This window comes from Salarias fasciatus, chromosome 3, assembly GCF_902148845.1.
Source record: "Salarias fasciatus chromosome 3, fSalaFa1.1, whole genome shotgun sequence".
NCBI classification, from domain to species: domain Eukaryota; kingdom Metazoa; phylum Chordata; class Actinopteri; order Blenniiformes; family Blenniidae; genus Salarias; species Salarias fasciatus.
In genome coordinates, this window is record NC_043747.1 from 25,074,282 (window position 1) to 25,086,391 (window position 12,110).

At 47.4% G+C, this 12,110-nt stretch overlaps 1 protein-coding gene across 1 annotated transcript; it reads left to right on the top strand.

Moving 5' to 3' along the window:
- The first annotated feature begins 1,504 nt into the window (after positions 1-1,504).
- On the top strand, positions 1,505-12,110 carry LOC115382591 (zinc finger protein 827-like). The gene is made up of 10 exons (XM_030084405.1): positions 1,505-1,625; positions 3,766-3,903; positions 4,132-4,320; positions 5,928-6,482; positions 6,651-6,711; positions 6,784-6,833; positions 6,912-6,960; positions 8,195-8,380; positions 8,476-9,012; positions 12,098-12,110. Exons 1-10 carry the CDS (start codon positions 1,505-1,507, stop codon positions 12,108-12,110), a joined length of 1,899 nt encoding a protein of 632 aa, XP_029940265.1.

The window sequence follows — 12,110 nt, forward strand, 5'->3', positions numbered from 1 at the left end:
ATTTTATTGGTTTTTGGGGAATTTAAAAAATGTTGTTTCTATTGTGACTTGATGACTCTGTGAAGAAAGACCTTGGTCTTTTCTCAAGAACCGGTACCTGGTCAGGTCTAACGAGTCTTGGTCAAGTCCCTAAGGAGTCCTGGTTTGGTTTCTCAAGACTCCTGGCCAGATTTCTAGGGAATCCTGGTCTATTTTAAAGGTACTGCTCAGGTCTCTGAAAAGTCCTGGTCTGAGAGTTTTGGTCAGGTTTCTAAAGTATCCTGGTTGGGTCTCTAAAGAGTCCTGTTTAAGTCTAGAGAGTCCCGATAAGGTTTCTAAAGAGTCTTGGTCAAGTCTTGAAGGAGTCCTTTTTTAGATTTCTGAAGAGTCCTCGCTACGTTTCTCAGGAGTCTTGGTCAGGTGTCTGAGGAGTCCGGGTCTGAGAGTTCTGGTCAGGTCTATAAGAAATCCTGGTCTGGTTTCTAATGAATCCTGTTCTGTCTTTTGGTCCTGATCAGGTTCCTGATGAGTCCTGGTCAAGCTTGTAAACTGTCCTGCTTTGAGTCCTGGTCAGGTCTGGAGAGACCCAGTAAAGTTTCTAAAGATACCTGGTCAGGTTTCCGTAAAGACCTGGTCTGAGAGTCCTGCTCAGGTCTCTGAAGAGTCCTGGTCAGGTCTACAGATTCCTGGTCAGGTCTAAAAAGTCCTACTCATTTTTAAATGGTCTAGGTTAGTTCTGTCTGTTCTGGTCTGTTTTAAAGGGTCTACGTCTAGTCCAAAGAGTCCCGGTCAAGTCTCTAAAGAGTCCTGGTTAGGTTTCTAAACAGTCATGGTCTGAGAGACCAGGTCAGGTCTCGAAAGAGTCCTGATCAGATCTGTAGAGAGTCCTGATCAGATCTGTAGAGAGTCCTGGTCTGGTTTCTGAAGAGTCTTGGCTTGGTCTAAAGGGTCCAGCTGGAGTCCCAGGACTCTACACTAAGTTTAAAGTCTGCTTTTTGTTGGACGAGTCAGTGAAATTTCTTGTCTCAAGCGTCTGGGTCCAGTCAGTTTGATTTCTGGCTGCATTTTAAAGAAACTACTTCCAGGATGAGTTCAAAGGGTGAAAAGTCGACTTTGCAGAATCCCGGTCTGTTCTAAAGAGTTCTGGTCCGGTTTTATCTGGACTCTAGAAGAACCAGGTCAGGCTGAGGGACCGTTCTCCAGGATTTACATTTCTCTGGCATGTCTTATGTGGCGGTCTCAGTCAGACTGCAGCGGGGAGCCGGTTCTCCTCCCGGACTGGAGTATTATTTGCAGTAGAAGTACACTCTGCACCTCCACCCTCCCTCCTCCCTCCTCCTTTTCTCACACGGAGAGAAAGAGGAGGCGGAAACCTCCCTCTGCCCTGCTCGGTGACCGACCCGTCATCCTCTGGCTCGGGGAAGGAGACGGATCACCTCCCGCTGCTCCGCGGCTCCTGCTTCCAGAGGAGGAGGAGGAGGAGGAGGAGGAGGAGAGATGTGACAGGAGCAGATGGAAACTGAACATGGAGCAGATCTATAGTCTATATATAGGTTTTGCCCCGGACTGCGGCTCCACCACCTCCGCCGGCTCCGCCGGCTCCACCACCTCCGCCGGCTCCGCCGCCACCTGCACCCCGGGTACCGGTAAGTGTCTGCGGCTCGTCCCGGGAGCGGGTTAACGGAGGCGGGTTGTCGACGCGAGCTGACCCGTGAAGATGACTTCTGAGGTCCTGTGAGGTCGGGTTACCGTTCAGCCATGTTGCAGGAGGGAGGAGGAGGAGGAGGAGGAGAGGGGAGGAGGAGGAGGAGGAGGTGGGGGGACGGACGCTCGAGCTCTTGACACCTGCCCTTGTTCCCGGTACCGGCGAGAGAAGCGGCGGCGGCGGAGGAATAAAGCGGGCAGATAGCGCGAGCGGCGCGGCGCGGCGCGGCTCGGCGGCGGGAAGCGGAGCGGCGCGGCGTCCCGCTCCGGGGGAGGACTTTGTGACTCGGGGTGTTGCGGAGCCGGAGTGCCGTTCAGCCATGTTGCAGTTGGAGGGAGAGGTGAGCCGCTGGCCGCGGGCCCCCGGGGTTCTGACACCGGGGTACCGGAGGGAGGGGGTCCGGGAGCGGCGCCGCGGGGGGAACCGCGCGGTCTGCCGCGCCGCGCCGCGCCGCGTCCTGCCGCTCCGCTGCGGCGGCGGGACGCGGCGCGGCGCGGCGCGGCAGACCGCGCGGAGGCGGAGGAGGTGGTGAGGGTCGAGCGATGGACCCATCATTTCACTCTGTTCATTTATTTATTTATTTTACCTCTAGTTTCCTACATTCATTTAAAATCAATTAATCATTTAAATTATTCTCACATTTTATTTCAAGTTATTGTTGCATGGTTAATATTCAAAAGATTAAAATATATTTGGGTTCTTAATTTAATTAAATTCAGGTGGACACCCAATAATCCAAACCAGGGCAGTACTCCTTAAGCTAAATTTAGTTTGATTTAGTTTATTGTATTACATTTTTTTGTGTTCATTTTGATGAGACATTGTCCAAGACCTGTCATCTTTAATTTATGCATTTAGGTTTCCAAACTAGTACCGACAAGGCCAGACCTTTTCACGGGTAAATGTATTTACTTTAATATTAATTAACACAATAGTAGGATGCTTTGTCTCAACTCGAAAAATTTAATGCTACCAAAGTGAATTTATTGCAAATGAATTCCGAATTATTTTGGATCCATCAAAAATGGTTTGTCCTCTGTTTTTTCTCCAAATATTTATTTATTTATTTATTTATTATTTATTTACTTACTTGAGGCTATTTCTTTTTTTTGTAATTTCACAGGCTTCTTTATTTCCTCACCTATCAGATGCGTCTTTGTTGCTTCTTTGCAATTTCATGTTTATTCATTTATTTATTTATTTGGTGTGTCCGGGCTATTTCCATTCATCTTCGCTGCTTAATTTAATTTTCAAAATATTTGCGGGGATTTAACTTTATTTCACTTGATTATTGATTCACATTTTTTTATTTATGTTTCTTTGAACAAATTTGATTAATTCATTGATTTATCCCTTTGTTCATTGTGCTTTGTTGTGTCATGTTAATTTATTTATTTGTCTATTTATTTATCAATATTTTGCGTACCGCTGTGCGCGCAGTGATCCGGCCGGCCAGCGGGGGGCAGGAGGGGGCAGTGGGACGGCCAGCAGGGGGCAGCAGGAGGACACGCTCGCGGCCGATAATAATCGATGGTGATGTGCGATTGTTTGGCGGCGGAGGTCAGGGCAGGAGACGGCACAGCAGGGCCCGTTACCATGGCGATACCGGCGATGATTTATCCCCTTATTATCGGCTCGTTCAATAATTTATTCATTCACAGATTCACTTTGTTCACACTCCTTTTCTCCTCCTCTTCTTCCTCCTCCTCTTCCTCTGTGTCCTCTCTCGCCCTTCATCCTCCCTGTCTCCCCTCCTCCTCTTCCTCCTCCTCCTCCTCGCTCTCTTTCAGGTCAATGAGAGCAGCAACAGCTCGGTCTGAAGAGCAAATCCTCGCTCGCTTCCCCCTCTTCCTCTCTTCCGTTCTTCCTCTTCCTCTCCACCATGTTGTCCTCTCTTCCATATGTTGATCTTATTTTAGTGACTCTGCCTTCCTCCTCCTCCTCCTCTTCCTCCTCTCTCTCTCCTGCCCTCCTCTCCTCTGAGTTTTGACTCCCTCTCTTCTCACACACACTCACACACTCTCTCTGTCACGGGAAAATGAAGCGTGGGTCGAGTGTGTTGCAGCCTGCGCCTGATGCAGCCACACGAACACACTCCGACGGCGAGCGCTCGCCCGACGCGCGGGCCGCAGGTTCGAGTCCCTTCCCAGCAGCCACCTCTCTGTTCAGCCCCGACGTCAGCGCAAAGATGGCGTCTGACCTGCTCATCAGGCTGTCAGGTGCCCCCCTCTCACACACACACACACACACACGGTTTCTGTCCAGTTTCCTGAATCAGAATCTTTTAAAGTGATTCATGCGTTGTTCCACTTTCCTCATGACGAATAAATAAACATCTGATCTGAGGAAGATCTGTCCATGATTGGCCGCCGTCCGCTCTGCAGTAATCTGATTACAGCGAAGTGGAATCAGACTCCACTAATTCAGCCGCTCTTCCTTCTCCTCAGAGGCCACGCAGAAGGCCCAGATGCATCCTGGGAGCCGGGAGGAGGCGGGGAATCAGGACGAGCCGGGCCCCGCCCTCTCCCCGGACGGCCCCGGGGCCAGCCCCGAGCCGCCCTGCCTCACGCACACGCCCGACGGGAACGCCGCCGCCACCGACACGCTGGCGTCCGACCTGCTCCGGAAGCTCGCAGGTGCTTTTCTCCACGGCTACGATTCACGTTAAAACATCGTTTTAATGTTTCCAATTCGGAAAAGTTTCACGATTACAAAACAACGTCCATTTCCACAGAAACTCTGAATTCAGAATTGTGATTTAAAGCTCTGTAGATTATATGTTGTGTAACAGGGTAACACAGCCCCATACTGTGGTTTTTTTTATTTGAAACATTAAGAAACACCCCACTCTGTGAGTTTTTTAATAATTAAGTACATTTAAACGTCAGTACTTTGTTACTTTTCTGAAAGGTGCATGAAAGAGTTTGCACGTTTTATGCAAAACAGCGCCCCCTGCAGGCCTTGGGCATAATGCAGCTTAGTGAAAAACTCGTCCCTTTGGCTCGCATGCACGGAAGAGGGGGACTCCTTCCTCACTCATTTAGTAGCGCTCAAGTAAGATTTAAGTTTCTTCTACCTGGTGGAGTCTGTGTGGAGCTGTGGCAGTGCTCGAAGCCAGTCTGTTCTTACTTTCTCGAAGTTCCTGCTCAGTTGTTGCTCACTAAGCATCTGGCGGAGTAATGGCGGACAAATCGAAACCTATCCAGCCGGATCGTGCATTACGTCATTCCTTTCAAATTCTCCCCCAAAAAATGCTGTTGCCAGACCGGCACTGCAACTTTCAAGTGACAATTTAGCGCTGTTAGAGGTTCTTGTAATGAATATGTCAGGGCACATTGTACACATCATTAAAAATGTGTAACATATTTATGGTGGAAAAGAAGTATTTTTAAAGTTGTAAAACTCCTTAATGCACCTTTAAGTAGGACTGTTAAAATTTCTACTTTGACTTGAAAATTTGCTGGTTTTCTGTACTTTTCCTTAAGTAGTACTGAGCTTCAGTACTTCCTCCCTCACTAATCACTGGAGGCTAAGCTAACAGCTGGTTGACGCTTGACACTAAGCTAACAGCTGACTGACGCTTGAGGCTAAGCTAACAGCTGACTGACGCTTGAGGCTAAGCTAACAGCTGACTGACGCTTGAGGCTAAGCTAACAGCTGGCTGACATCAGTGTTTAAGCTAACAGCTGACTGACGCCGGTGGCTAAGGTAGCGGTTGATGCTGGTGGCTGAGATAACAGTTAGCTGACGCTTGAGGCTAAGCTAACAGCTGGCTGATGCCGGTGGTTAAGCCAGCAGCTCAATAACGCCGGTAACTAAGCTAACGGCTGACTGACTGACTCATCCAGTGACCCGACACCAGATGTCTGTTTTCGTCTTTGCAGCTGGTCAGCTGTAGCATGAATGACTCAGTGAACGAGTTAATGGACGTGATGACTCGTTAGTCATCGGTGAGCAGCGTGACTCACAGGTTGTGAACAATTCATACTGTAATATCACTGAATGCGGAAAAAGGAATTTCCCCAAGGAGAATAATAAAGTATCATCAATTTAGTTAAGAAAATTGAACAATTTGAAAAAAAAAAGCATTTGAAATAAAAGTCAAACAATTGAGCTCAAACTCTAAAATTCTCAACTATGGTTTAACCTTTTCAATCTTCGGTGATTCTGTTTGGCTCTGCAAGAACTCTGATTTGTAACAGGAAGTGAACACACCATGTGGTATATTTCCCACCAATCACAGAGCGGCAGGAGGAGAGCGGCCTGGTGGTGAGACTGAAAGAGGAAGAGGAGCCGATGGAGGTGGACGCCATGGTCCAGAACCGACCAATCGCAGAGAAGGTGACCACGCCCACCCTGAATGTCTTCCCAGTTCAGACAGAGGAAGACCGGGGTCACCGCGGGGCCAAGATGGCCGAGCAGCTGCATCCTGGGGCCAAGATGGCGGATCAGCGGCTCCCGGGACTGAAAATAGAGGAGGCGAGTTCGCTAGCGGCCGGCAGCGACGCTAGCAGGTGTCAGTTTGGGGTGAAAATGGAAGACGGCGGTGTCTCCGGAGTCAAAGTGGAGGAGCAGCTCCTCTTCAATACGGCCATCGCAGAACGACCTTTCTCCAGAGCCAAGATGGAGGACGGGCTTCTGTCCGGGGCCAGGATGGAGAACCTGCTGGTGTCCGGGCCCAAGATGGAGGAGCAGCAGCTTTTCTTTGGAGCCAAGATGGAGGACCAGTGCCTCCGGGCCGTGCTGTGGCAGGACATGTCGGTGAACCTGGCGTCCACGCTGCTGCACCAGCTCTCAGGTGAGCAAGAGCGGCCAAGGTTGGAGCGTAATGTGGCCAAAAATATGACAGACGAAGTGCAATAAGTTTAGTTATCGGTACCGTAGGTTAGTTAGTTAGTTAACATTGATGGGAGGAGTCACAACGATCAAACAGATTTCTCTCAGCTCTCGGTCTGGTCGTTTGCAGAGCGAGCAGGTAAATCCAGCGGCCAGCAGCAGGAGAGGATGACTCCGCCCACCAGAAGCAGGTACGTCTCGCTTCCTGTCGCTCATGGTGGCGTGTCGGCCCGTCCTCACAGCTGTGTTTGTGTTTGATGTAGTCCGGTGATGAAGGTGAACCAGCCCCGCCCCTCCCCGGATCCTCCACACGGTAACCGTTCATCTTCATTCGTTTATTTACATTTCCCGTTTCTCTGTTTCTCATCCTGTTCTTCACCTTTTCTTTCAGAACCTCCGAGCAGGGATCAGAGCTCGGCTGGCTCCGCCTTCTTCTTCAGGTAACCACGCCTGGAGCGGCTCATCGGCCAATCACCTCGCTCCAGATTGACGCCATGGCAACTGGAGTTAACGCTTCTAGACTGAATTTCATTAGTTTAAGACCTGTGAAGAAGCAAGCTCCAGACGAGTTTAGACCAGTATTAAATAAGTTAGACTTATCTTAGACCAGCTTCGGACTAGTTTTAGACTACATTATTCAATTATCAGCCTAGTTTAAATCATGTAAGTACTAGTTTAGAACTGGTTTTAGTCTAGCTTAGACCTATCTAAACTGTCCAAGTCCTTGACCACTTATGGAGCAGTCAGAGTAGCCTAGGACATCATGGTCAGACGAGGTTTGGGCTGATTGTCTTCTTGTCTTTTAGACTAGTTTAGACTAATTTTAGACGTCTTATGACAGTTTCAACTAGTTTATACAAGCTTAGACTTGCTCCGGCCTTTTCGGAAGTAGTAAGACTAGCTTATATATGTTTAGACCAGGTTTACGACTACTAGTTATAGACCTATCAATTCAAATTTAAAAGTTTAAGACTGGTTTAGGGCTAGTTGTATTCATCTTATTTTGGTTTCAGACGAGTTTAGGGCAGTTTTGACACAGTTTCAAATCTGTTTCAGACTAGTTTCAGACATCATATGCACATTTCAGATTGGTTTACTTAGGATAGTTTAGACAGTTTATGCTGTTTTTAGACTAGTTTAGGCCAGTTTAAGACAGTTTTAGAAGTATTTTAGACACATTTGAGACATCTTATGCTGGTTTAAACTAGTTAACAACAGTTTTAGGACTAATATAGACGAGTTCTAGACATCTTATGGTGGTTTCAGATTACTTCAGGCCAGTTTTAGGACTACTTAGGACTGGTTTAGATTGGTTTGAGACATCTTCTGCCGGTTTCATCCTGTTCAGGTCTGTTTAAGAAAGTTTTAGGACTAATTTAGGTTAGTTTGGACATTTTGTGCCAGTTTCAAACTAGTTTACTGGTATAAGACTGACTTAGGACAAGAGTCAGATATCTGTGTCTGTTTCAGACTAGTTTAGACCAGATTTAGTCTAGCTTTGGTCTAGTTTAGGTTACGTTCAGGACAAGTTTAAGTCTTGTTTAGACCAGTTTGCACCAGCTCTGGGTTAAGGACCAGCTCAGAGAATGTTTGGACCGGTTTCAGAGCAGTTCACTTGTGGATTTTGATGCTGGGTGTGTTTCTGAGCAGCTGACGGTTCCCGACCCCCTGCAGGTGTCACGTCTGCGGCTTTGAGACCGAAGGCCACGCCCTCTTCCAGAGTCACATGACGGAGCACCGCCCGTGGGAGCACGGCTCCTTCTCCCTGCACTGCTGCACCTGTGAGCTCTCCACCAATCAGGAGGCGGAGATGAGGGCTCACGTGGAGACGCACCTTCAGGGCGACAGCAGAGAGACGAGGTGGGCCGAGACCGGGCGGCTGCTGGCGTTCGCTCCACCTGGACGATGTCCAGCTCACTAAAGGATGTCTGTGTGGTCGTCTGTTTCAATCCCAGCTGCCCCGGCGCCCGTCCCGCCGCCGCCGCCGCAGCCTCTGGCTGCACGCTGGCAGTTGCCGTGGCAACCCAACCCGAGAAGAGCACCTCCGAGCATCGCTGCCGCATCTGCCAGAGGTCGTTTCCAGGGCAACAGGAGCTGCTGGTTCACTTCCAGGGCCATCGCCAGGGCAACCAGTACCGCTGCGACCGCTGCGGTCACCTGACGCGCACCGCCAACAAGCTGGTGGAGCACGTGCGCGTGCACACGGGCGAGCGGCCCTTCACCTGCGACCTCTGCCCGTACAGCGCCAAGCGCAGGGACAGCCTGCGGCTGCACCGCAAGGTCAAGCACGGCGCCGCCATCGGCGCCGCTGCCGCCGCCGCCGGGCAGCACGTGCACACGCACCGCTCCTACGTGCACGGAGACAGTCAGCGCTTGAACAAACACGTGCAGCGGCTGCACACGCCGCCCTGCGCCTCCTCCAAGCCTCCGCCTCACCCCTCGCTCCCCGGATGGAGGGAGTTATCGCCGCTCCTGCCCATCACCACGCTCCTGTCCCTGAAACCACGCTGCTCCCCCTCCTCCTCCTCCTCCTCCTCCTCCTCCTCCTCCTGCACCTCCTCTTTTCCAGCCAAACACTCCTTCCTGGGTTACCTCGGTCTCAAGACTTCTTTATGAATCTTTTCCTCCTCCTCCTCCTCCCCCAGCACCGCCTCCTCTCACAGCTCCAGCTCCTTCCATCTCCTCCTCGTTACAAACCAACCGCTCCTTGAGTTACTTCAAGCTGAAGATTCTTTATTAATCTAGTTTTCCTCCCCCTCCTCCTTCCCCCCCTCTCCCTCCTCCTCTTCCTCGTCGATGTTTTGCTGCCTGCTTTCAGCCGTCATGTTATCCACCCAGCTCGTGGTTATTTAACCCTGTGACATATTTACTGCCCGTCGCTCGCGTCCTCCAGAAACCCTCCACAGAAAAATCCTCCCAACCAAAATACAACCGTCTTGTCTCCACCAGCAGCTCACTTTCCCTTTTTTTTACATGTGCAATGCTAAAATGCTAACAATGCCGGCACTAGCACCATTCGTCATCCACCGTATGTCATCTATTTTCAGTAACCTAGCTTAGCACGTTAGCATGCTTGTATTTACCTTTTAGCAGAAAACATAACAGTGGCGCTACTGAGAATGTCATTACTCGGTTAGCATGCTGATTTGCTAACTAACCATCGGTATGTCAAAGCGAAAATGGGCGGTTTAGCATTTAAGCATGCTAGCAGTTGCTTAAAAGCAGAAAAAAAGCTGAGTGTATCTGACGGTAATGTCAGTTTTGTGTGTTTCTATATTAACACCGACAATTTCTAGCCCCGTTTCCACAACAGTGTCAAGAGTTTTCGGCATGTTAGCATGTGACATTTGCTAGCTTGCTCCAAACATCAAGCATTTGACGCTTAATTGAAATTGTGACCCCGTCTTTACATTGATCATGACCTTCAGTCTGAATGAAGTATTTTGCTTTCTTCTCTTTTGGTAATTAGGTCTTTATAGCTATGGCTTGTGTCGGTTTTCCAGAACGTCTTCATCAGAAACATCCTGAAGATTATAGAACATGTCTAAGAAAACACTGTTGTGTAAATGGGGAATGAATTTGTTGGTATGCCGACATGGCTAATTGCATTAACTCCAAAATACGCTGATTTATGTTCAGAACAAGGATTTTTTTTTTTTTTAAAGTGACACATTAATGTGTTTGTATGCTAATGTCTGCGAATTAGCATCAGCTCTAGCTAAAGGGAATGTTGCGACAATGTATGTAAAAGAACTGTTAAATATTCTAATTAGCACTTAAGACGAGACGACGGGAAATGCAAGCTTGGAAATGATAACTTATTAGCGCTGAACTTTGAATGCAGCCATGACGACTGAGAGTGTTGCTACAATGCTAGCGCTCGTCCACTGGAGTTTTTATGACGCCGCTGAGGCTAATGAGAATGTTTCCATTTTTAGCGGTGTGTAACTTCTGGTATTCGGTGTTTCAGACTTGAGAAAGCCATGAATGTAACGTCCTCAGGTCGCTTGTCTGGTTTGAGAAACGTCCCATATCGGCAGCGTTGCTTAAAAACATTGTTTGACTTGGAGGATTTTTTTTGAGCAGCGGCCGGTTTCTGGAGGACCGTGGTACTATTTCTGATACTTGTGTTGTATATCGATGACGTATTTGTGTTTACATGACGACACGCGGCTCCGAGGAGTCCCAAATGTCTTAATTTAAAGTTGCACTATATGTAGTTTTAATTAGACAAGAAGAGGGAAAAAAACAAAACAAAAAGAGTCATGAAATCTTTTTTAACTGCTTCACGAAACCACAACTGTTGATTTATTTTGTTAAGCGACTGGCGGATGAGGCAGAAACTTGACGACCGACGCAGAGGTCAAAGGTCGCCTCATTTCGTCCAGCACCATCAGCGAGCCACGAGCAGCGTCAAGCGTTCAATAAAGTTTCCAAAAAGGATTTTGACAAGTAATATTTATTAAACTTTGAAGCCTGAGTGACGCCTCCTCCTTTCTGTCCTGCTGCCCTCCATCCTGCGCTCCGACAGGCTGAACGCGCTAAATCTAACTTTGCCACTTCGCTGCCATTTTGGACCCTTGGAGGACAGAAACTGACATAATTGAAAATCAATGCAGAAATATATAAATGGGCTCAATAAACAAAAATTATATGCCAATATATGATACATGAAATTTTTTTTTTCCAATGAAAAACTTACAAAATATGACTAAAAATGTATATTTATTGTCTCATTTTTAATCTGACATTTTATTTCTTTATCTATTGACACCTTTTTTATTCACGGTCACATTTATGTGTTTGTTATTTCTAATCTTGTGTCTTCTTTTTACATTTCTGTATTTATGCCTCGTTATGTAAATAAGGGGGCGGGGTTTCAAGGCGTGTCTTGGGGTCAGCCCCTCGCCTATTGGCTAATTAGCTTTAACATAAAAGACACTGTAGGGCAGACGAAAATAAAATACAGAAATATCATTTGGAGGAAAGAAAATTTGAAAAAAAAATTCTGAAATAAATTCAGTCATGAAAATGAGCGAAGACAGAAATTTAAGAAACACCAAATAAATAAACAAATTGAACTGACATGGAAAAGCAAATAAATGGAAGTATTAAATCCACATTTACATTAAAACTGTTGAAAAACACAAAGTAAATACGTTTTTGGTTACATTTTATGAGTTTTTCATATAGTATATTTATTTTGTATAATTTATTTACAAACACATTTGTTTATTGAGTCCATTTTTAGATTTTGGTGTTTAAATTATGGCAGTTTTGTTCTTCCATATTTTTGTCACATTTTGGTCTTTTCATGCCACTTTTTGCTTGTTTTACATCACTTTGAGGTCGTTTTCTGTAATTTTCCTGACATTTTGTGTATCACTGCGATGATTTTGTGTCCTGTTTGTCTCCTTTTGTCATTTGTGCGTCACTGTTTGGTCGTTCTGGTTCATTTTGTGTTACCGGTCAGTGATTCCGCAGCCCATTCTTATCTCATCAAGGTCGTTTTGCGCTGTTTTGCACCCGTTGATGGTTGTTCAGTGACACATCTTTGTGAAGTTTTTGTGTCATCAGCTGGTGGGGGTGA

What these genes read in the sequence shown, in the direction of transcription:
- LOC115382591 (XM_030084405.1), top strand. Translation starts at nt 1,505, where the DNA reads ATGGAGCAGATCTATAGTCTATATATAGGTTTTGCCCCGGACTGCGGC. An exon ending in CACCTGCACCCCGGGTACCG is followed by an intron (nt 1,626 to 3,765) that starts GTAAGTGTCTGC and finishes CGCCTGATGCAG; the next exon opens with CCACACGAACACACTCCGAC. An exon ending in ACTCCGCCCACCAGAAGCAG is followed by an intron (nt 6,712 to 6,783) that starts GTACGTCTCGCT and finishes TGTTTGATGTAG; the next exon opens with TCCGGTGATGAAGGTGAACC.